The 25109-nt window shown below is 46.5% G+C and overlaps 3 protein-coding genes and 1 pseudogene across 3 annotated transcripts in view; 1 reads left to right on the top strand and 3 right to left on the bottom strand.

The window, feature by feature from the left end:
- KDM3B (lysine demethylase 3B) overlaps positions 1-1878 on the bottom strand; it is a 75842-nt gene extending 73964 nt beyond the window's left edge. The window contains exon 1 of the mRNA XM_007938949.2: positions 1675-1878. Within this exon, the coding sequence (XP_007937140.1) occupies positions 1675-1878 (204 nt within the window). The remainder of the gene's footprint in view (positions 1-1674) is intronic.
- Positions 1879-8228: 6350 nt separating this feature from the next.
- On the bottom strand, positions 8229-13168 carry FAM53C (family with sequence similarity 53 member C). The gene is made up of 4 exons (XM_007938948.2): positions 13091-13168; positions 12632-12689; positions 9419-10203; positions 8229-8486 (listed from the first exon to the last, which is right to left on the bottom strand). The coding sequence occupies exons 1-4, from the start codon at positions 13166-13168 to the stop codon at positions 8229-8231; spliced, it is 1179 nt and encodes a 392-aa protein (XP_007937139.1).
- A 2945-nt stretch (positions 13169-16113) lies between these two features.
- LOC103195498 lies at positions 16114-22744 on the bottom strand (annotated as a pseudogene).
- A 1269-nt stretch (positions 22745-24013) lies between these two features.
- The window catches only part of CDC25C (cell division cycle 25C), a 44591-nt gene continuing 43495 nt past the window's right edge, over positions 24014-25109 (top strand). The window contains exon 1 of the mRNA XM_042780707.1: positions 24014-24207. Within this exon, the coding sequence (XP_042636641.1) occupies positions 24014-24207 (194 nt within the window). The remainder of the gene's footprint in view (positions 24208-25109) is intronic.

Here is a 25109-nt window from a genome sequence, read left to right as displayed (position 1 = left end):
TGGCAAAATATTCAATATTTAGAATAATAGGTATCCAGCATTTCAGTCAACTTCGAAAACCTCTGCCCCTAGGGAATACAGGAAACTAAGTGAATGTGTAGCCATTTCAGGTGCAGAGATCATTAGCAATTCATGTGATGGAGAAAACCACCGTTGGAAGAACAAGAAAACAAAATCCAGACTGAAAACCTAGGGCAAACTAGGCGGTAGGTCAATGTTTGCATACAATAGTGGATCTTAAGTATGTTTTGCAGCCAAGGGGTTAACAGTGAATCTGTGAGGGACACCTCTAGCCCACTGCAGCCAAGAAAGCCATTTTATGAAAAGAGTGCGGAGAAATTTACTCTCTAAACCCCCTTCTTAATCATCATGTCTACCCCCTGTATCTTTTTAAAAATTCGCCCCACTGAGGCCTCATAAACGTGTTAGCAGCGTTTCTTACAGAGTATGGAGAGAGATCAAAGCAAATGAACTCAAATAGCAGAAGCAAAGCTGAGGCCTAAGGACAGCCACAAGCGAAACAACCATAAAGCTCGCCTATCCAGGGTGGAAGAAAATAAACTCTAACAATACTAATAAATAGGTAGAAAAATGAGTATAAGAAACCTACGATAGTACTTCCAAATCTCACAAAAGGTATTCAAGTTTACAATGAACAAAATATCTGCACTAGCAAGTTCATCAAGAAAATATAACTTCTGCCTGATGATCTATGACATTCCAAAAGAATATTCCTATTTTTCAGCTTTATCTCACCAGAGAAGCTAGGGCCGCTACCAAAATGAGGAAATAAAGAGGCTTACAGAAGCTCAAAGACAGTACTTAGCCGCCACGTTAACAAAATAACTCATCATGATCTTGAATGCAAGTTATACAACTACTAAACAACTTTAATCACATAATACACCAAGTCATGTATTCAAAAGCAGCCAAGCTCCAACACAAAGTTTCAAAAACAAACCTCTCCTAAGGCTGGAGGAGAGGAGCCGAGCTGGGAGCAAAAAAGAAGCACCCAGCAGCCCTATTCGGCTGACAATACAAATCTTAAACTTATCAAAAACAGCCACAACTGCAGCTCCTGTCACCCAGAAGCGCAAAGAGTCCAAGAGTCTCAAGAGCTAGCCTTTCTGGAGACTGCAGACCTAGCACAGCTCAGGAAAGGAGGAAGTAACTGCCAGAGCAGCCCCAAGCAGCTTTAACTGCAGCCTGTGCCTCCCACAACTGCCCACATTCCCGCCCCATTCAGGGCTCCGGGAGGACGGGAACAGGTCTCCCTAAAGAGGCTGAAGACCATAGGTCTGCGTCTTCCAGGAGACAGCGACAGCACGAGCCGAACCCAGGGGCCCAGGAGCCCAGGGTTCGGGGTCTGCTCCGAACGCGTGTTTGGGGGGGACGCAGAGAAAGGGGTCGCCCAGGAGGCGGGGCCTGCCGGCTGGAAGCAGCAACTCCAGGCGCCCCGGCTGCCCCCCGGGAGAACCGGGACGCGCACCTCGACGCGGAAGCCATGCCAGCCAGAGCTCTGTGTGCCTAGGGGCCGGCGGGGGGCGCTGAGGAGATCGGGGGGCGCGAAACTGGGGCACCCCCACCCCACCGCCCCCTCACAAAGGCCCCCGGGGAGGCCGCCCGCAGGCCCCTCAGCCCCGGCCTCGAGTGCCCGACTCGGCCGCCACTCACCGCTAGGTCCTGGGGCACCGCCCCGCTCATGGCCCGCACCGTGCCGGCCCGCCAGGCCCGAGTGCGCAGCGCAGGCCCCGGATCTCCGCCTGCTGCCGCCGCCGCTGCCGCCGCCGCGGGTACCGAGGCCGAGGCTGAGGCCGTGGTGTCCGCGAACAGAAGCAGCAGCCGCTTGCCCACCGGGGAGGCAGCCGCGTCCGCCATCGCCAGGGCCGCTCGGACCCGCACTCCAGCCCACCGCCTCCCACCACCTCCGCCGCCAAGCGCCCAATCCGCCCGCAAGGCCTCCCTCCGCACCACCCGCGGCCGCGGCTCCCCCCCACCCCCCCCAACAGCCACCACCAACCACCGGCGCCGCGCAGCGCCCCCCGTGGCCGGGAGCGGAGCCGCAGCCTGGGCCCCGCACAGCGCCCCCCGCGCTCTGGAGCGGGGCGGCAGCTCCGGGCCCCTCGTAGCGCTCCGCCCCAATCTCCCCGGGGCCTGCAGTGCCCCCTGCGGCCGGGAGGGGAATTGCAGGTTAGGCCGGGGGTGGGGAGGTGGGCGGGTCCTCCAGTCCCCTTGGCACCATCTTGGTCCCAACCTTCCTTCAGAAGGGTCCTCTATCTGAGAAGGTTTTAGCTTACCCTTCTTAGACACCAAAGACGTTTATGTATATTGGGGCAAGATACCTATGGGGTGGATGTTTTGAGCTAAGAAGTGCCCCATATCCCCTTGATTTCCTATCCTGAAAATATAAGGTACCCTTCCTATCATCTTTTAGATTACTTTCACCTCATTGGCCCATGGGATAAAATATCTCCCTTCCAATTGGCCCATAACTAACATTCCATTCCATTCTGTAACTCAAACTAGTTGCCCTGAAGATGATTCAAACTCATGGTGACCCCATGTGTGTCAGAGTAGAACTATGCCCCAAAGGGTTTTCAATGACTGATGTTTTGGAAGCAGATCACCAGGTCTTTCTTCCAAGGTGCTTCTGGGTAGACTTGAACTTCCAACCTTTCAGTTATCAGCCAAGTATATTAACTATTTGCACTATCCAGGAACTCTTCTATATTGCTGTTGTTGTTAGCTGCTGTTGAGTCAGTTCTGACTCATAGTGACTCGATGTAGAGCAGAACAAAACGTTGCTTGGTTCTGCACCATCTTCACTTTGAAGCCACTTTGAGCCCACTGTTGTAGTCACATTCTATACTGCCAATAAATATCGCAAGGGTTCCTTTCCCATTGGCCAATGTGTTACCTCCATTGGATGTGAAGACACTTTCCATTGGCTGAAGGCCAATGTGCCAACATCTTCTTTTTTGCCTTAAATCCATGGAACTTCCTCTTCCTAATCTGCTAATGTTATTAAGCCCAAGTGTTTCTCAACTCAAGTTTCCACTTCAAGGGGAAGTGGAAAGAGACCAGTCATAAAGGAATTCTCTTCTCTGGTTCAGTAGCATCACATCTTACCAAGGAAACAGTACAGTTAGGGGCAAAGAAAACCCCTTCACTCCTGTTTGAATTTATTTGGTACAGATGTAGATTGATAGCTCCTGCTGAGTTACTAGAAAAATAGGCTGTAGAGAAAGGAAGATGCTCAGATTTTTGGTTGGATTACTATGGTGGTCCTGGCTCAACCACCAAGCAATGAACAACCTCATTTAACTTTAGTAATGTCAGAGAGACTAGTACAGTTTCCATGGTTTCACAGATGCAGAGACAGAATATATATGGAAGCAAATACAAACCAGAAAGATAAAGGGCCTACTGATAATCCATAGGGAGCGCTGGTAGCATAGTGCCTAAGGCACTTGACTACTAACCAGAAGGCTGGTGGTTCAAACCTACCAGCCACTCCTTGGAAGGAAGGTTGTGCAATCTACTTCTGTAGTGATACCACCTCGGAAACCCAAGGAGGGGTCGCTATGAGCCAGGTCTGACTCAATAGCACATAACAACAACAACAATCCATGATTATTACTCTTAAAGTGGTAATTTCTTTCACTGATTTGCTGGCAGTAGCTGGTTCATTCTCCAAGGTGACTACCAAATTATCCCCTGTCCACAACCTATCTATACCCTTGACCTACTTTTCTTGTAGCAAAGGCTGGGGGCCACCAACTACTGACATTAATAAAAGTACAAAACGTTTAGGAAGTCATTCTAGAACCAAAGAAACATTTACTTAGACTTTTTCTCTTCCTGTTCCTTGGAACTTTTATCTCCCTGAGGCATGATTCAGAACATTTGGGCCGAGAGACTCCTCTTAAAAGTACAAATTGTAGTTGGTAGAAGAGGAACAAGGCCGATTCCCCACACAGGACTTACTTAGCACCTCTGCAGCCTTCCTATCAAAATTCACTGCTGGGACTTTTTCTCAGGTGGAACTCTTAATTACAACCCCAGGGTCTAAGGCTGGCTTCTCCCAGTACCAAAGCTAGAAATGTGCCTAAGCTCAGGAATGGGAAAGGCAGAGATAGGAAATTCATTCAACAAATACACCAGGCACTTTTTATATGCCAGAATCTTTTCACAGTATTGGGGACACAACAGTGAATAAAACAAAACCCCTGCTCTCATGGAGTTTACATTCTTTTCTATACTAGTAGGTACTTCAGGAATGAAGAAAAAGTCATACTCGGCATCACAAAATCAACAGTAGTAAAACCCAACAAAATAATTCAAAAGAAAGGAAAAGGGTGGGGGGGAAGTAATCACTTTAGATACTCAAACTTTACCTCTTGTCTAGCAGAGGTGAAATGAAACAAGTTTTTTTCAGAAAAAAACCCTGTAATTCTAAACATCCTCAACCACATACCACCGCTTCCCCAAAACCCTTTTGTTTCCAGGGCAGGTGACAAGTCTCACTCTTTCTAGGATGTGTTTTCACCCTGAAAGATTTCTGTTCCAGGAAGTCAATCCAATCCTGTCCTCCAGCATACTTCATTGGTATTCAACAATGAGTGCCCCTAGTTTGAAACAGGAAACTGGGACGTAGGCTAAGCAACTTAACTCTCCTTGCCACCTGGCAAGTCAGCACCACAACTGGTAAAGAAAGGCTAAGCCTTAGGGACAGAGGCTCCTGCCTGGATCTCTAAGCAACTATGCTTCACTCACACACATTGGAAAAATGCTAACATAGGGAGAAGAAAGGGTGGAAGAGAAAGGTCTAAAGACACTGAGAGTGAGCCACACAGCTTCTTTCAGCAAATGAACATTCCAAATTAAAGCATTAGAGAAAAATACCTTCTCTTAGGACAAAAGAGAAGCTTTGCTGCTAGGATTACTTCCTAACAGCAGTATTTTTAGGATGGAGAAATTGTCTTTGGAATCTGAATTCGGAGGACAAAATCTCTTTCTCTTCAGGACCTAACATGAAAACCCTTAAGAAAGGGAAAGATTCCTGGTTAAGTCTACCACTCTGCCTTCTCACCACTTCCCAAAGCCTACAAACCAATCTAGACAAATTCCTGACTGCACCATGAAGCATTTCTCAAAGGCCTGGAATGTATTAATACTTAACTTTAACTTGATGGAAGTGAGAAAGAAAGTACGAAGAGAAGACAGGTACAAGTATCAGGGAAACACAACAAAACAAACTGCCAGAAATAACCAAGGCCTTAACAGAAGTTTGGGCCATTAAGAATTGATCTGTTGTGGCCTGTGAAGGGCCAGGGTCCAACCATGTTATAGAAGGGGCTGGGAAGAGTTAGGCAGCCATCTCCCTGCTTCCTCCTTGCCCTTCCTGTGGGAAGGGAAGAAGACACTGTAGTACACAAGGTTGCTTGGGAAAATGGATTATTCTAATAAAACTTTATTTTTTCAAACACAGTCACAGAGGCAGGACCTCATGTTTAACACACACAGACTTAGGGTTTGTTTTTTTTTTTTCTTTTTTTTTAATATAAAACAAAGTTTACGAAATTTTTTTTTCCACTTTTTGTAATTGTAATCCCGTTAGCACAGGGACTTTGGCAGCAGGTGGGAGTGAAGGGCAGCTGGAGCTGCCACTGGGCAGTTACCGGGCACAGGAGGAGAGCACCAGCCTGGGAGTGGCTTCACTCACACACGCAGGAATACTCACCTACTGGTCAGCCACACCACACACACAGCACAGATGCAGATGGCTACCCAGTGTCAACCACAAGCCCTGTGGAGGTGTGCTCCACTCTGGGTAAGCCCAATATGTGAAAATCCAAATAGTCAAAACAGCTGAAGTAGAGGGAGGAGGTTGCTTGCTTTACAAAAGAAGCAATCATAGGCTGCTTTTAAATGGTTAGCAGTCCAAATGCATGGAAAAATAGCATTTGGTTTACACAGAACTGTTGGAACAGATCTATTGTGTAAAGCAAAATGAACCACTTCTTGAAAAGGCTTGTCCCAGGGCCATGGGTGCTTAGACTGGGAAGATGATAGTTCTGGCAAGTTTAACTTTCCAGTCTTGAAAGTAATGGAATTCGACTCTAGTATCTGCAGACTTTCTCCCTTAAGAATGGTGCCCTAGAGCTTTGGGGAAGCCAGATTCTGCCCTCACTTCTTTAGCTTAGGGCTTCCAAAGACCACACTGGCAGTGCCAGTGGCCTAATGGAAGCTGGCACAGGCAACCTGCAGCAGAAAGCCCAGGGATGAGGATGCCCCCAGAGAAAAAGAAGCCGGCACCAGGGAAATTATGGCCTGTAGAGGAAGAAGAGCCAGGGGAGGGATGAAACCAAGGATGGTCAACTCCTAGGCTCCCAGTTTCCCTGGTTTCTCCAGAATGGTTCTCTCAGGCCCCCACATACTGTGTGGCCCACTGGTAATACATGGTTAACTAGATGGAGAGGAGCTTGGAAGGGTAGAGCCTGTAAATAGCAGAGGCTCAAGAAGATATGGTCACCTCTCCTCTGGAGTGCAGGCAAGGAGGCCGAAGCCTCATTTATGCTCTTATGCAACATGTGGGAGACCCAGATAATGTCAGGTTCAACTCCACAAGGAAGAAAAACATAGACCTTAGTATTTTCTCCCAATGTGAGGAACTTGGATCTTAAGACACCCTGGAAATTGAAAAGAAAATGGCCCTTCTTCTAATAAACAGGAAAGGCAGGTCCAATTTGGTCTTGCAGAGTCTAACCAAAGCTGGACAAAGCTTCACAAGCTATTATAGTAGCAGCTTCACATTTCCACAGGTGCCAGTCCTTCCATGGTAGCTGCAGTCCTTAAACTCATCACTATGGCCACTGGACCTGTTGTCCTGGCTCAAGTTGTGGTGAGAAACTTAAAAAAAAAAAGGAAATTCAATCCAACAACAACAACAAACTCCCAACTGTTCCTCACTGCCTTCGCTTTACATATCCTCAGCCAATCCCTTAGTGAGCCTTAACCTCCCTGTGGTCTCTTAGGGCCAATTAGAGGCAAATAAACATTTCCTGGCACAAGTGGAAGACAAGCAAACTAGTAAATGCTGACACCCATTTCTCAAGCAGATCAGAAAAGAGGCTGGGCTTGGATCTTACAATAGGTTTCCTTATAGTCTGCTTCTAACAGTCAGGACTGGAGCAAGCTCACCCATGGCCGTGGGGCCTGAACATCGTATCTGCTATAGGTCTGCCTCAATAGACACTGGGGACCAATACAGGGTCTTTCCTCCTTGTTTCTGACCTCAAAGGTTAGAGGGTGAGGGCAGCAAAGTCCCTTCAGTAGGAAGGAAAAGTGTGCGATGGAGCCCTTCAGAACTGCCTCAGTTGCCCACGTGTGCTTGCATCTACTTAGAGAGTAAGAGAGGCAGGATGTACATAGCCTAGGCAATCTGATGAGAAAAAAAAAGACTAGCTCAGAATGAACGTGGAGACCCCTCTCCACCCCTCAACAGAGATTCACCTAGTGAGAAGGGGTGGAGAGGACGAAAAGACCCTTAGCTGAGGTCACAGCACTTAAAAAGACCCAAAACAGAGTCCTTTACAGAGCCAGCGATGCACACAGATTACAAGCCTGGCTCCAGGGATATTCAGAAACAATGAAAACTTGGTGCCCTCCTACTCCTTGACAAGGCCTATTTCCCACAAAAACTCAGGATCCTGGGGTATCACGATGCTCTACTGTTAAGGAGCAAATGCCTTCCTCCCCTAAGGCTACACAAACACACCTTTACTTGAACACACTCCCATGCACGCATATACTCTCACACAGTTTCTCCAAGGAGGCTGACTGAACCCTTCCCACCCTGGCCAAATTCTAAGACACAAGTGCCCTTTGAAGCAAAGGGGCTAGTGAAATTCCCCGAGCTGGGGTCAGCAGACCCCTTCCTTCCCTGCCCATTGCTCTCTCGGTGGCAGGGATACTCACACTCAGGGCCGCCACGGGTAGGGTCTGCTCTGGGGCTGTCCCTCCCGCCACCAGCTCCGTTTATCTTGTCCCAGCCAGTGTCTTGGCATGGTCGAGCTTCCTGGAGCGAGAAGAATTCCGGCTGCCCTGAGTCAGAGCCCTCCACTCACCCCCGCTCCCAGGCTGGGCCCTTGGCCTTGGGGCCTTGACACTTGTTAGTAGCCGTAAGAGAGTCAGTCTGTGTGGCCCCAGGAAGTAGCCTCTCAGGTTTAGTTCTCCTCAATCAGATTCAAGTCCAGGTCCCCAAAGTCCTGCTGGCACAGTGTCCGTTTGCTTAAAGCCTGCCGCCCCCACCGCACGGCCCCCTCCTCCTCCTCTTCGCTTTCACTCAACACCTGGGAGGAACCCCCAATGGGGCTGCAGGAAGCAGAGAGAGGTGGGGGGCTACAGGCCATGAACCATGGTGGAGAAACGCTGCTGCCTTCCCGGGCTGTATCCTGGAGACACAGACCTCCTGAGTACGGTTTCTGTCAAACAAACAAACAAATAAACAAAATTAAGAAAGATACTAACCTCCCATAGCACCTTCGCTCTAGCAGTGTATCAAAGTGTCCCTTTTGGTTACCCTTGAAGGTAGGAGTCCTTAGGGTGGGGTTTTCCCCAGAAAATTTAGCATACATGTACATTTCTCTCAGCAAAAAGCCCATAGTTTCCGACAGATTCAAAATTAGAAACTTGTTCATAAGTTCTACATGTGCAGGGATATTGTCTAGTTGTTTCATGACTAAATACCCAGCATCTCATCGGAAGCTGGTACATAGTATGTATTCAATAAATGTTTGTTGAATGGTTGGAGCCCATTATGAATAAATGAACAAATTCTCAAAGACATTTGTGACCCAGGGATCTAGAAGAAATAATGAGGGAAAAAGTGGGCAAGTGCATACAACAACTGTGCTCACAGCACAAAATTAAAAAACATTTGTTGAACAGATGAATGACATAGCAGCCTGTCTTGCTTAAGCTCTCACAGACCCACTTGAAGCAGTGAAGAGCAAGCGGCGAAACTAGCCTTGAGCACGAGGTGTGTGTGTGTGTGTGGGGGAGGCGACACTGATGATGGGACTTTTATAGCTTACACCTCTTCCAAGGGAAAAGAAAGTACCTCTAGCAGGGTAACCTAGGATCCCTGTTGGAAGATTTACCATGGATCTCACCCCAAACTCTGTGGAACATCCAGAACTGAAAGGTTTCACGGAACACAGGACTTTCAGTGCTAAAACCAGGACCATCATGGTCAAACCAGGATGGTAGGTCACCCAAGCAAAAGCTCTGACAGAAAAGAGCTCCAGGGGGGGGCCCTACTGAGAGAGTCTGGAACGAGGGGACAGTTTAAGAGTGAGACTAGAACATAGTACCCCTACTCCCATCCAAGCTATCCTAGTCCTGCTGGACCCACCTGATTCATCTTGTCAAAGTCCAAAGAAGGCCGCAGCCGCCGGGGGTCCTCCTCGTGACGCCGCTTGACCCCAGCTTTGCGGGCATCGAGATCACAAGGCTGTGACCGGCTGCGGGGAAGGTTGCGGAGGCCTCGAGGTCTCCAGGGCAGCTCTGGGGAGGATGCTGGGGAACTCCGGGCAGAGGGCACAAAGCGGCTTGCCTGTGGGCCCAGGCTGGGTGACAGGGAGAAACGGCGCTGGGGTGGGCAAGGTGACAGGGACTCAGCATCACTCTCCCAGGAGCCACTATGGGGGGAGGCAGCACAAGGTCGAGAGGAATCTTGGGCTAGGGCGAGGCTGAAGAAAGGGGGACTGTAGGGTCTGTGGGCTGGGGCACATTGAGCAGAGGCACTGGGAGCTTGGAGGAACCTGAGGCTGGAGACTCGCTTTGGGGGGCTCTGGTGAGGCACCTGCGGCCCGCCCCCTCCACCACTACCCCTGTGCTTGATGGGAGTCCACAGCTTGGAGGGGGCGGGCCGCCACACCGGCTGCCAGCGAGACAGGTCCACGGGCACTGAGAGTGAGCGACAGTGCCTCTTAGATGGAGGGGTGGGAGTCACAGGGAGTTTCTCTGGGTCTGGGGGCTCAGGGCTTAGGACTTGGGGGAGGGGCTGCTCCTGTGGGGAGCTTCCCCGGCTGGGTAGTCTGAGGTGCAGGCTCAAGCCTGAGGGTTGGTAGCTGAGGTTGAGGCTGTCCGGGAACTCGGCGCAGGAACAGTGGGGCAGGCCCCTCCAGGAAGCACCTTCTGGAAGGTAGTCATAATAAAAATAGTATTAATGATAGCAAACACTATTCGAGAATTTACTATGTGTCACACACTGAGCACTTTATGTTGTTGCTATCTCACTTCCTGTTCCCAAAAACCCCATGAGGTGGGTACTATTATGTCCATTTCATAGATGAAAGAAGTCCAGTAACTTCCCTAAGATTATATAGCAATCAAATGACCAAAGCAGGATTCAAACCTAAGGGATGTCAAGGCCAGATTCCTTAACCACTATAACATACTGCTTCTGTTATAAGAAATTACCGGAAATCTAAAATATACTCTCATGTACTGCCTGCCACTCCCTTTCCAAAGTAAAACAAATCAAGCAAAATAGACACATGTATGTTTATGCTCTGCTCATCCCTTACCCCACTCCATCCAGCCCTACTCTGTGTCTCCGTGCCTCCCCTACCTCAAGTTCTGAAAAGCAAGCCTATGCTGTCCTTCCTTGGCCTCTCCTCTTCTTCCCTTGTGTCAACAGCACAACAAAGATTTAAGTAAGGTGCAACCAAGAAGTAATCAAGCAGGTAAGACATCACTTTTACTTCTAAGAAGGGTAAATGGGGTAGGGAAAAGGCCTTTGACAGAAGAACTTATGCCCAGAAAACCCTAAGATTTTGTGCTGCCCATATTCTTTTGTTTCTGGCTATCTACACAACCTTCTTTCTTTCCTTTAGGCCTTTTCTTAAAAGCCAAACAGAATGGGAAGACAAGGGATGGGAAGGGAAGCTGACTAAACAGAATGGTCTCTGCATTTTCTGCATTCTCACCAAAACTGTGACTTTTGGGAGACAACTAACAAAGGGACGAAAAGGTCTACCTCAACCTCCTTTGGCTTGTTGTTAGGTGCCGTCAAGTCGTCTGACTCATAGTGACCCTATGTACAACAGAATGAAACACTGCCTGGTCCTTCTGCAGTGATATATCAGTGTTTCACTGCTATTCGTAAGGTTTTCACTGGCTAATTCTTGGAGAAGCGGATGGCCCCTCTCTTCTTCTGAGTCTGTCTTAGTCTGGAAGCTCCTATGAAACTTGTCTACCATGGGTGACCCTGCTGATATTTGAAATATTTGCATAGCCTCCAGCCTCACAGCAACATGCAAGCCACCACAGCACAACAAACTGACAGACGAGTGGTGGTCCTTTGGCTTAGCTGGCTGGAATTTGCAGGGCTGTATATTTAAAGCAACTGACAAGCGTATGATGTTAAGACTTGATGATGGAGAAAACTCATACTTGACCTCATTTGTTTAAGAGCTCTCTCCACTACTAATCTCCATGAGAGCGGGGACCATGCATCCATCGTATACTTATAGCACAGTACCTGGCTCTCAGCAACTATTTCGTTAAATAAGAGACAGAGGATGAATGGAAATGCTTTTGCCAATTCATTTCCCATTCCAGGAATCCCAGAAAACAAAACAAGATGCAGAATGGGATGGATTTGAGAGTTCTGGTTGTCCAGTTCATCTAAATGTCTCCATGATCACAGACCCTCTGATTGAGTAATAATAATCTAGGAACTTATACCTCAAATACATTTTCACATATGCAAAATGACATTATAAAAAGGTTATTCACTTAAGTTTTATATGTCATAAAAAAAGATTGGAAATAAGCTTAAATGAACATCAATAGGAGATTGGTTAAATAAACTATGACACAATAAAAAAAACAAAACAAAACAAAAAAAACCCACTGCTGTCAAGTCAGATCCAACTCACAGAGACCCCTCCTTGGGTTTCCGAGGTAATACCACTACAGAAGTAGATTGCCCAACCTTCCTTCCGAGGAGTGGCTGATGGGTTTGAACCACCAGCCTTATGGTTAGCAGTCAAATGCCTTAGGCACTACGCCACCTATTAAAAAACAAGGAACTACTCAATGTACTCATGGAAGATCTCCTAACTGTATTTAAGTAAAAAAATACGGTACAGAATAACACATATAGTACACAACCTTTCGTATCAAACAAAAAAGTGAAGATAAGAATATACATTATATTGCTTCTATTTGTATAAGGAAATTCTGGTTGGATATTTAAGAAATAACAGTTTCTTTTAGGGAGATGATGGAAGCTGGGGGAATAGGGGATAAGACTGGAAGGGAGACTTTTCTCTGTATAATCTTTTTGTTGTTTGAAATTTTTTGAACTATGTGAATATATTGTTTCTTCAAAAAAAAATTAGATTATGAAAGTCCCCACAAGGCTACAATAAGAGCTAACTAAACAGATAACTTCCATCCTGGAGCAGTAAAATAGAGACAAGCGATAATCTTGGAAGATGACCTCTGCAATGAGGTTCTGCAGATTCTAGAACTGCAGTTCTGTAGTTCTGGAAGTCAATTAAAAAATGTGTGATGGCAGATACACACACACACACGCACACACATGATGCCTTACCAGACACAAGCTGGAAAGGGTTTCCACAGTTGGAGATGTCTGCATGATCAGGCAAAGGCTAAGAGAGAGACAGAGAATATCCACAGTCATTCGAGTTCTGGACATGCTGATGGCTTTCCTGGAATCCCTCTTCAGCTCATCCCTGAAATTTGTGGACTGTAGGACGTGAGGGACTCCTATGTGTTCTCTTCCTCTTGTCTTCCCAAAGTTAGTCAGTAAAACAATCCATATCTTCCAACATCTCAAACCCTTCTCCACCCAAGTTTTAGTGTCCCTTCTCTACCAGTGGAACAATCCCTGCCCCCTTCCTTTTGGGCTAGGTTCTGAGCCTTTAGTGGGCTCTTCCAGTACAAGTACTATGATTCATACAGTACAGGACAAGGGTGAAGTAGTAGCAACAAAGAACCTCAGAAAAAAGGAGGGGGGGTCGTGGAGAAGCAGGAAGACTGGTCTTTTTACCAGACTGACGCTGAAGCGTGTGCATTTCAGCTCATCCAGAGTCTGCTTCTGTAGCTGCTCAGTGATCAGGGTTATCATGATTCTCCCCAGGATTTGACTTGCACACTTTGGAGCAAATGATGGATGTCTTCCCTGTTGTTCTTCCAGACCTCACTCGTGAGCCGTCTTCTGCCACTGCAGCACCATTCTAGCACCATTGGGACTTCCCTCTCCAGTCATGCCTGCTGAGTCTGCCAATTACAGAGGGACCAGCCCCAAGTGATATTAGAGATGTACCTGGTCCAGAGATGGAAAACGCATGGCACTCATACCACAGCACCCCTATGCCTCTGGCAGACATTATTAATTGATCACAGCTTTCCTGCTTAACCTAAAAAGTCTCAGAACACAGACTCAGAAACATTCTGAACTTAGCACTCCTGACATCTAGTAAAAGGAACTGGAGTTACAAGCAAGTTGAAACCTATTTGCCATTCCTTTATTCATGCTTGGCTGAGTCTACCCAGAACCCTAATGTCACTCAGAAAACAGTTGAAAAGAAAGAGGGAGATGTTCAAATGGTTATTCCCATCCTGATTAACCCAATATTTTCTTTATTTTCCAGTCAGAATCAGAAGAGAATAGAACCATCATTCTCTTGACAGAAGTAGTTAGTAATGGGGAAGAGGAGCAGTCATTGTAGGAATGACATTTTTTGTTTCAGACCAATCAGAATAAACAGGATTTTATGTCTGCCCTTACCCTGAGCAGCTAATACTGTTTTCCAACAGATACTGTGTATATTCTCTGGTAAAATGAGAAGAGAATAACGGAATGCTATCAGGGTAACTCTCATTACATTTCAACTTACAGATATTAAAAACAACTCCTCTGACGACTTCACTCAACTAAGTTTTTAGATTGATCTAATTCAAAGATCATAACTGCAGTTAATCAAGACTCTCTTAGGGTCAATTTCTGGTAGAAGCAAACCAACTCATCAGAGAACACACAATTGCATGAAGGGCTTTGCTCAAGGTAAAGTGGGAAGTTAATCTAGTGTTAGTAGTTTCGTTCTTCCCATTCTCAAAAATGACCAGCAGGCAGACAGCTCACCAAAGGGTGCATGTGGTATTCACTAATACAGAGAACGAAGGATCAAGAAATCTAAATCTAAAATTACCCATATGTAAAACGGGCAAAATAATCTTAATCCATAGCAGTAAGGATATGACAGGAAATGTGAAAAATTTACAAAAGCATACCACCTGGCTTTACAAATCAGGAGTCCTTACAGGCTGCTATTTCTCATCCCTGGTTTGTTACTCTACAAAGCCTTGGGATGCCAGAGCAATATCATTAAGATGAGGAAGGCAAGAGAGTCCACCTCCCTGGCTACGAACCAACAGAAGCCCAAGGGGGCTCTTCTGCGAACTTGGGGGCAGATCACTCTCTACTTTTGCAAAAAAGAGAGAATTATCTTTATTCCATTCCCACCTCAGAGGGAGGCCACAAGGAAGAGCAAAGGAATACATCCGAAAGTATTTGGAGTTCTTTGGGAGAAAGGTGCCAGAGAAGTCAATCATCATTATAGTTAACTATCATTTTTATGCATAATTATTACCACTCTGAACAAAGTCTAGCTTCCTGAGAGCTCCCTTTAGATGCTTCCCCTATGTTCTTGTGGCAGAAGCTAATACTGATATCACTTCTGCTCTTATTTTCTTAACTCTGCCCTCAAAGATCATCCAGAGAGGGAACCTAACTGCAGGCTTTTACTCCAGAGATCCTGGGCCCAGGCTGACCAGCCATGAGGAGCAGGGAGTGAGGCAAACTGTTTTAAGCTTTTCTTGAGGCATTTGGCCAAACAGCAAACTCCCAGTCCTCTCTGGGATTAAGTGAAGAGAGTGATTTTGTGTTTTTTCTGCATTTTAATTGTTGGGATGTGGCCACACACGGCGGTAATTGGAACAATGCAACTACCACCAGCAACTGATACTCTAAGCCTGAGTTTCCTAAAACAGGCCAGGCTGAGAGGGGGAATAGAACGGAAGCCATAAGGAATCAAACCAGGACACAAAAGAAGGCAAACCAGCTCCACAAGGGGCCTCCTCTTTCTCAGACAGGCATTGAAAAAAGTCTAAGAAGCCCTCTCTTGCCGCCTTCCTTCCCCTTCCATTTTGTGTATCTGAGGGGTTGAAACAGCCCTGAACATTCACGGAACAAGTTAAAACTTCTCAGCTTAACAACTGGCACAGGGCTCAGCCCTTCACTTAACAGCAGGCCTCTAGGCCCTCCCTACAGCCCCAACTCTCAGCCCAGGCTTTCCCTCCTCCACCAGCCCCTTAAAATAAAGATCGGACCCTCACCCCACCTCCCATACATGGCAGGAACCACTGACACTAGGTCCTCAGGGATGCTGAGGTTATGCTGAAACCTGGAGAACCCTGGGTCAAATCAAACCAAGGGGGAGGAGAATCTCAAATGCCCTGGGGACCCTCCCCCCAGGTCCCAGCCCCACACCTCTGGAGGAGACTAAAGAAAAACATGAGACAGGGAGGTGCAGACACAGGTAAAAGGGGACTTGACTGCTCTTCTTCCATATGGTTCTGGTGGGGGTAGGGGTGACAAGTGGGAGCACCCCTCCCCCAACCCCGGTGAAAAAGCAAAAGGCTAGGCCCCCTCCAATTTTCAACCTCTCCCTTTGCTGCCCTGCCTGTCCCCACGGGGTGGGGCATAGGGCATCTGCTGGCCCCTGATGGGGGGGCCGCCAGGGCCCGTTCAAGGGGGTTGTCGGTGGCCTACCCCCACTGAGCTTCCACCATATAGCCGCGGGAAGCGAACTCAAGACGCAGGGGATGGAGAGGGTCTGGGACTTAGCACTCCACCACCCCCTCCCCCACCGGGTCCTGAGCTCTCCCCGCGGAGGCGGCCAGAGAGGCTGGGCCGCTCGGGCGCACGGGTTGGGGGAGGGGAGAGAAAGGAGGAGGAGGGACGGCCGAGGTGCCCGCCCCAAGGCCCCAGCGCCACCTGCCCTCCACCACCTACCGCGGCTCCTCCAGCTCCCAGGGCCGCGGCCGGAGCAGCTCTGAGCGCTCCGTTCGCCCCACGGTGCCCTTAAAAGGCGCCGGCGCGAACCAACGGGTCCATGAGGAGAGTGGGGAGGATCGCACTTGTTCCAAGAATCTTCCCGAATCGTCCGTGGGGGACTGAGCCCTACATCGTTTCTTTACCAAAGTCTTTCTCGAATAGTGCTGTCGGGAACCAGACTGGTGCTTTGATTTAGGGATAGAGATGGTTTCCTCCCTATCGTGTCACCCCCCAAAAATATCGCAGAAGGTGGACGTGCCCAGTTGGAAGCATATCTTGAAACTCGCGGGGGTAGCGGCGCCCAAGGAAGGTAAACAAAGCCATCGCCCATAACCCCCATTCCTCCATCAGCCCAAGTGCAGCTTTCCACTTGGTTCGGACTGCAGAATAGTATTAGCCAAGGCTCCTCTCACCTCTTCTCCTGTCTCGCCCTATACCCCCGTCTCTATAAAGGAATCCCCCTTTCCCCTGCAGAGGACCTGTCCGCGGCGTGCAGGTTGCTGGGAAGTGTAGTCCAAGCGTCGATTATGGCCTGCTCTGAGTCCCTGGAGCCCCTCTTCTTGCTGCCAGATCCGCTCGAACCTTCTAAACTCAGGAATTATAACAGTTGCGGGGCCATTCCCACTTGGTCTGTAATTAGACCTCACCGTCAACACTTTGTAAAGCTGAGGGCCCACGGCTGTTCACTCCTTATCCTCCCTCTACACCCCCCCCATCAGGATGAGGTAATGGGATTGTGATTATGACATCATAGGCGGTTCTCTTGCTTGTGGGGGTGGAGTGGGGGTGTGGAGGGGTACAGTGGTTACATCTGGACTCCCCCCCTTTTTTTTTCTTTAAGAGAGAGAGGGAGGAAGGAAACAGGCAGATGGGGAAAAGATGTTGACGGAGCTATTTCCTCTGAGGATGAAGAAAAACAGTTTTTTATTTAAGTCTCTACCACCACCACCTCCGACCTCGGCTGAAGTTTAAATCCTTTTAAAAGAGACTGGATGTAGTAGCAAGTGAAAACGTTTCGGAACAGTTAGATGATTGCTGGTTCTTAATGTAAATTTGAGTCTCAGCTAGCATCTAAGACGATTCAGAGAGACTGCAAAGAGACAGAAAAAGGAGAAGTTTTAAACAATGCCTTCGTGTTGTGATCTCTTTGCAGGGTAGACTTTTAGATTTGTTTTTTAATTGATTTTAAAGTGGTAGTAATGCAAATAGCTTCATTATGACACTTAGCAACATGTCCCCAGAAAGATGTGTTTTCTCCAAACATTTTGTGCCCTACTCAAGTGTGGGACAGGTAAATAGCTGTGATCAGCTATAAAGTAGTTAGTGGTGGGGATCTTCCTCACTGATCCAAGGAAGGGAGGAGGCAGGAGCCATCAAGTCATCAAACTGAAAAAGAAGAGTAGAGGAAAAGTGAGGTACTTATAAGAAGTAAGGAGCTCTGGTGGCATAGTGCCTAAGGCATTTGACTGCTAACCAGAAGGTTGGCAGTTCAAATCCATCAGCCACTCCTTGGAAGGATGGTTGGGGAATCTACTTCTATAGTGATAGCCCTGCAGAAACCCAAGGAGGGGTCGCTATGAGTCTGATCCAACTCGATGGCAGTGAGTATAAGAAAGTTGTTGTGTTGTTATGTGCCATCAAGTGGGACCCAACTCATAGTGACCCCTCAGGTTTCCAAGGCAGTAACACTATGGAAGTAGATTGCCTCATCTTCTGAGGAGTGACTGGTGGGTTTGAACTGCCAGCCTTCTGGTTAGCAGTCAAGTGCTTTAGGCACTACGCTACCAGAGCTCCTATAAGAGAGTAGGAGGGGTATTTACCTTACACTGCCCATTTCCCTTTGTGAAAAAGCAGCAGAGACAGGAACCATGAAACACAGGAGACATGGTTTTCAAAAATAGTTTGTGAAGCACTTCTTATGTGCTAGGCACTTTGCTACGTAATATATATTCTCATTGCTGCTTATAATCATCAAATGAGACATTATTTTCTGTATTTGACAGATGAAACAGCTCAAAAAGTTAAGTAACTATTCAAGTGGTGGGCAAAGATAGTATTAATTCTGAGACTTTATAGCCTGGCTGTGTAAAGCACTAGGATCTCACCCCATCCCCCCCTTTTTAAATTACCATGCATGCTTACAAAAGTTAAATGGTTCAGTAAAAGAAGTTAGCATTGGCTCACTTGCAAAATATTGAAAGAAATTGAGACACTTTAAAAAGTAAAGGTGCACATCAGCACAGGGGACATCAAGTTCAATTGGTATAACATACAATATAAAAACATTGTTCCACTTCCTACTTTGGTGAGTAGTGACTGGGATCTTAAAAGCTTTCAAGCAGCCATCTAGATGCAACAATGGGTCTCTCCTCATTCAGAGCAAAGAAGAATGAAGAAAACCAAAGATTCATGGAAAAAATTAGTCCAAGAGACTGGTATATCATGTGATCCTCAGCCTACTATGAGACCAGAAGAACTAGATGGTGCCTGGCTACCACTGTCAACCACTCAGACCTAACTGTGTAGGAGATTCTGGATAGAGTGGGAGAACAATGTAGAATAAAACTCAAAATCATTTGGAAAAAAAAAGGGACCAGATTGCTGGTCTGATAGAGCCTGGTGGAACCACTGAGACTATGGCCCCTAGCTGCCTTTCAGGTCTGGAATTGAACCCACACTTGTGGCTTCCAGCCAAACAAAAGACAGGCATATTTACACTAGGTAGATATACTCCTTGGAGAGAACAATCATGGGAGAAAGAAGGGCTGCTTATGCACAGGGAGACAGCTTAGGGGGCAGGAGTGCATGGAGGGATGGACACAGGGAAGAGGTAACTATCAGGAGGAAGTGGGAGGAAAACTGTTGCATTGTGGTAAATTGTAGTCCATGTCATGAGACAAAGTGTATGTGAAGTGCTGTAAACTTTCACCCAAATCACAAAAAAAAAAAAAAAAAAGTAAAGGTGCACATCAGGTTTCAGGCCTTATTTCAAGGGAAAATTATACCCTCTTTCATCAAGTATAAAATAGTGCCCAGTGTAGCCCAAAGCCCTGCCCCCATTACTAATCATAGTTAAATCTTCTTGTTATGTGTCATCTAGTCAATTTTAACTCATAGTGACCTATGTGACAGAATAGAATTGCTCCCTTTGGTTTTCTAGGCTATAATCTTTATGGGAGGAGATTGCCAGGTCTTTCTCCCATGGAGCCACTGGTTGGGTTCAAACTCCCAACCTTTTCGTTAACAGCCAAGCACTTAACCATTGTACCATGAGGGCTCCTTCTAAATCTCCTTATGCCCTCTTAGTTCTCAAATTTTTAACTCATGTCCTGTTACTTTTTTCTGCTGCTCCTTTTGTTCTTGGGATGCTACCTTGAACTCCATCTTAATTGTGTCCCTGTGGGATTTTAGCAGAGGATACTACCTGGTCTCCATCCAGATTCTCTGAGGGTCCTAGGGCCTGAATCCAGTTACCCAGTAGGTGGAGTTCATTTGCTGTAAGAGACTCTCCATTCCCTGCCTAGGAATGCAGCCGAGTCAGAAGAAAGTGCCTTTCATTCAGACCCTCCCTTTACACACAGTGAAAGATAAACCCCTACAAAGTGGGAAATTGTGGGCACTCACTGAAGGAACCAGGATAAGTGAACATACCCTGTAGGCCCCTGTCCTGCAGGGTGGGTCCCAGGAATGCAGCGCTCTTCTCCACTGCCTGATCTGGGCATCCCAGGAGCGGCGGCTATACCTCCTATTCTTATTTGGCGTTTGAGGGTGAAGCCCTGGCTGTCGTTGTGCCCTGGCAACAAATGTGGGTCAGGCTGAGGTCAGTGTGAAATGGGGCCCTGTATAGCAGGGGACACATCTCAATACTTATCACAGTGAATCAAGAGCCTTATTAGAAATTCCCTGAGGAAAAAAGGACACAGGGAAGAGGTAACTACAGGGAGGAAATAGGAAGAGAGCTGTTACATTGTGGGGATTGCAGTCAATGTCATGAAACAAAATGTGTATGAATTGCTGTATGGAAAATGAATTTTCTCTGTAACCTTTCATCCAAATCACAATACAATTTTTTTAAAAATGAAACATTATATAAACTAGAAAAAAAAAAATTCCCTGAGAATGGGTGAGATCAGAGTTCTCAATCCAACAGAAAATGTAGATCTTCAAATTAAATATCAAACTTTCAGCCTCCCTAATATTCTTTCTTCTGGAAAGTGTCAATTAGATATATTCTTGGAAATCAAGATAGACATAGGACAATATTTGACTTCCTTTTAAAATAAATTCTACCTTTTCATACATTTAATTTGTATGAGTACATACAAACTTACATGTAATTAGGTGAGTGTGTTGCAATTACCAAGGCAAGGGGAGGCATAAGGATATGATGGTAAAAATGGTTAGTAGGAAAACCACCTCATTAGGAAACACAGAGCTTTAAAAAGTCATGTGGAAGGGCAGATGGGAGAGGAAAATAAGAGGTATTGCTTGAGGGGAAGAGAATTTTTGTTAAGGGCAATGGAAAATTTTGGAAACACATGATGGTGATTGTTACAAAACATGGTGAATGTAATTAATGTCACTGAATTGTACATGTAAAATTGTTGAAATATTTTATTAGATATATTTCACCACAATAAAATTTTTTTCAAAGTCATATGGGCCAAGTATGACATGTTCCACTTAGGGGAAAAAAAAATCTTGGAAACATTATGACCAAATTGCAGGAAACTTAGTTTTATTAATTATGCAACTTTGTGAGAACATTCAAAACATTCAGTATCTTTCCATCACCTGATAATATTGAACCAAAGCAACTTGGTTGATACCTTTGTTGTGACTGCCCCACAACTGTACTCACTTGGGGACCTGCTGCAGAAAGCACTGGTAGCCAGGTGTGCGCTTGCCGTAATCTATCTGCTTTTGCCGCCGCTGCAGGACAACTTCATCTGTCTCTATGTCCCACCTATGAGGAAGTACACAGTGGCCCACAAAGTGTGATTACAGTCATCAAAGCAGAACCAACTCATTCCATACTCTGAATTCCCAGCCTGATTTTCAAACTTACCTGGTGTGGCATGGCTCTGTGCTGACTCCCACACTCACCATCTCTGTCCTAGAGGACAAAGACTCCTCACACATCTCCTTTTTGGGGCAGCAGATTCTAAAGATGAAGCAGATACTAGGGTAAAAACCAGCCCACTGCAATGCTTCTCAGCCACCACCACCACCAAGATCCTGACACAGGTAAAGGTGGTATTTCTGATTTACTGTTTCTCAATGATAAAGGTTGCATTTCTGACTTAATGTTTCAAAAAGTGTCATCTGCAAACCACAGCATTGGTAGTACCTGGGTGCCTTGATCATTCCTGGGACCCATTCTAGACTTACTGAATCAGTATTTGGAGCTCTTGCATTTTCAAGAACTTCCAAGGTATAAATAAGAATTACCTGGTGATCAGTAAGAATCACCTGGGGATCTTGTTAAAATGTAGATTCTGATTCAGTATATCTGGGGTGGAAATGCATATTCTCAGCAAGGTGTAGCACCAGAATGAACTGGTTCAAAGCCCCAGTCATTTTAAACACTTTTAATTACGGAAAATTCCAAATATATACAGCAGTAGAGAATAGCATAATGTCATACTACTAAAAATGTGATAGTCCCAGGATTAGCTGCATCAGCATCACTTAAGAGCTTGTTTGCAGTGCAGAATCTTGGGTCTCAATTCAGATTTACTGAGTCAGAGTCTGCATTTTAACAAGATCTTCAGGTGGTTAGTGGGCAAATTAAACTTTGACAAGTACTAATATAATGGGCCTTGGATATTGATCAACCAGCCAGCTCTGGTAGTGCCTAAGGCACTTAACTGCTAACCAGGAGGCTGGTGGTTCAAATCCACTACCCACTCCTCGGAAGGAAGGTTGGGCAATCTAATTCCGTAGTGACACTGCCTCGGAAACCCAAGGAGGGGTCTCTACCAGTCGGGTCTGACTCAGGTCTGACTCGAAGGCAAACAACAACAATACTACTAATGGCCAATCTTGTTTCAGTTATACGAACCACTTCCCTCCACTCTATTATTTATTTAGATGCAAATCCCCAAAAATATGAATAGCAATATCACCTGTTGTATGCTGTCAAGTGGATTCCAACTCATAGCAACCCTACATGACAGAATGGAACTGCCCCATAGGGTTTTCTAGGCTGAAATCTTTAGGGAGCAGACTGCTGAGTCTTTTTCTTGCAGAGCAGCTGTTGGGTTCAAACCCCCGACCTTTAGCAGCCAAGCGCTTAACCGTTGCGCCACCACTGCTTCTTTAATATCACTTTAGTCAAGACAAATTTCATAACAAAGATTGAGATCCTTTATAACTGTGATAAGTATTATTCCAAGAAATGATTCGACTCCCTTATTTTCCCCGCAAAGGAATTTCCCTTTACCTTACATAACCTAGCGTCTCAGAGATGCTGTCCTTAAAAAGGGTCACCCCGGCTCTTGGAAGAGGCCGACGCCGCTCTGCATAAACACACACACACCTGTCTCTTCCTAACAACTGCCATGCCGACGGGAAATGCTCCATCTCTAGCGGACAGCTAGCAAAACTAGGAGGGAAAAGTCCAAGCACGAAAAAGAAACAAGAACAAAAGAAATGCTCCCAAAACCTGCCATACAAAAGCAATTCTCCAGGAATCTTTCTAGCGAAAGATCGTAATTTAAATGTCCCGGGGTTGGTGGAGCTAACGGGAGGGAGCACTGAGGAAGGGTGTGGCGATTGGCCAGAGGGAAAGCCAATGGTACGTCAGGCTCCCTGTGGGGCGGGGCTTACCCTGTGGCTTGCCAAAAGCTGGTGGGCCAATCGCCATCCTGCTCTGACTCTAGGGCGAGTCAAATAATGCTCTTCCCGCGCAAGCTCAGACCCAGGAGTGATGTACGATTGGCCGAGAGGGCCTTGGCGGGCGCCCGGAGTTTGGCTGATGCAGTTTAGAACTAGGGGTGGATAGGTAATTGAGAGAGCGGAAGGTTTGAATGGTCAAGGCCTGCGGCTGCTACTGCACTGAGACCATAACTTCCACCCTCTGCTAAGAGAAGGTGAAAAATTCGACCCTGGCCTACCTAAGCGAACAGCAAAATTAGCCTGGATAATTGCTTCCTTTCTCAGGTTGTGCTTTCTTAATTTTGCTCGAGACTTCGCCTGTGTCAGATCCCTTCCCCAGGAAAGAAAGGCTCAGACCCCAAACCTGAGCTAAGCTCGGAGCGGTCTACGTCACGGAGACTTCGTCTTCGGCTCTAGCCGGAGCCCGGCCAACGGAAGTCCAGAGGACTTGACTGGCATTATCGCGAATTAGGAGACCTGAGTTACGGTCAGGTTCGCGAGCTGTGTGACCTGGAACAAGTTATTCCATCTTTAAAGCCCTGAGTTGCCTCTCGGTAAGTTAGGTTCCAGGAGCTTTGGTGACGTAGTGCCTCTGAGGCTTTTGACTGCTAACCAGAAGGCTGGCGGTTGAAACCCCCCCAGCCACAAATCGGGAGGAAGGTTGGGCAATCTACTGCCATAGTGATACCGCCTCGGAAACCCAAGGAGGGGTCGTTATGAGTCGGATCCGACTCGATGGCAGTGGGTGGGTTTTTAAGTTAGGTTCCATCAAAAAGGTCACCGTCTGGGGATACCACTCCTCCAATACTGACTCACTTGACTGCTGCTGGCAAGGGTGGGGGAGGTTGTTATGAAAGCTGTAATGGACCTATGTAGATGACCTTTTGTTTAGCAACTGCATGCCTTAACCGCTGCGCCACCAGAACTCCTTCTCCTGTATAGGTTTTATTTTTTCTTGGTGAGAACTCGGAGACCATGTATGCAGATGTCTTCCCATCCGCAAGAGAGGAAGGAAGCCTTGGCTCAGGGCCCAGTTTTAGATCCAGTCAAAGGAAGAGGTTAAACCTGCTGCTGGAGAGAGAGGCTTCCTTTACCACCTGTCCAGATCTTCCTACAACTCCTGTAGACAAACTCCTTGCTGATTCTGGAAACCTAAGCATTTTGTCTGGGTAAATCCACTTTTTAAATTTATTATTTTTTGTGATTTGGGTGAAAGTTACACAGCAAATTCATTTTCCATTCAACAGTTCATACACATTTTGTTTCATGACATTGATTGCAATCCCTATAATGTAACAGTCCTCTTCCCACTTCCTCCCTGTGGTTACCTTTCCCCTGTATCTTTCTTTCCTATGTGTTCCTGCCCTCTGAGCTATCTCTCTGTGCAAATACTGCCCTTCTGATCTCCCATGGTTCATTATTTTAAGGCGTGTACCTGCCTGGTGTAATTGTTCACCTTGTAGGTCTGTTTGGCTAGAAGCCACGGGACTGAGTTCAATTCCAGGCCTGAAGGGCAACTAGGGACCATAATCTCTGGGATTTCAGGGTCTGGGCAAATCCACTTTTATTCTCACACATTATCTCCTTTGTTTTTCTAAACAGTTTGTTATTGTTTGTTTATAAATTATCCTGGCCCTAAGAAAAGGGTTTGAGTCTCAGCTCTGCCCTTGACAAACTGACCCTTTTTGAGTCTCAGCCTTCTGTGATATGGGAGTAATAATCTCTTCCTATTTTACTAGGATCTTGTGAGAATCTAATGATGTGATGTCTAGGGAGAAGTCTTTACACACTATATTTTGTTATTGTACTTTAAATTCTGGTCATGTCATATCCTGATGCCTCAGCTAGCAAACTAAGTACTGAGAAGAACTGGAGAAACAGGAAGGAATCAAGTCTCTGTCCTCACTGCACAGGGCGAAGGATATACGATCCAGACTTGTAGGTCAATAACATTCTTTTTTTTTTTTTTTAGGATATGGGTGAAGATTTACAGAGTAAATTCACTTTTCATACAGCAGTTCACATATACTTTGTCTCATGTCATTGACCAAAATTTACAATGCTCCCCTCC

This window comes from Orycteropus afer, unplaced genomic scaffold (assembly GCF_000298275.1).
Source record: "Orycteropus afer afer isolate SDZICR_OR568_19922 unplaced genomic scaffold, OryAfe1.0 scaffold00056, whole genome shotgun sequence".
Lineage (NCBI taxonomy): Eukaryota > Metazoa > Chordata > Mammalia > Tubulidentata > Orycteropodidae > Orycteropus > Orycteropus afer.
This window is presented reverse-complemented; position numbering and strand designations above follow the sequence as displayed.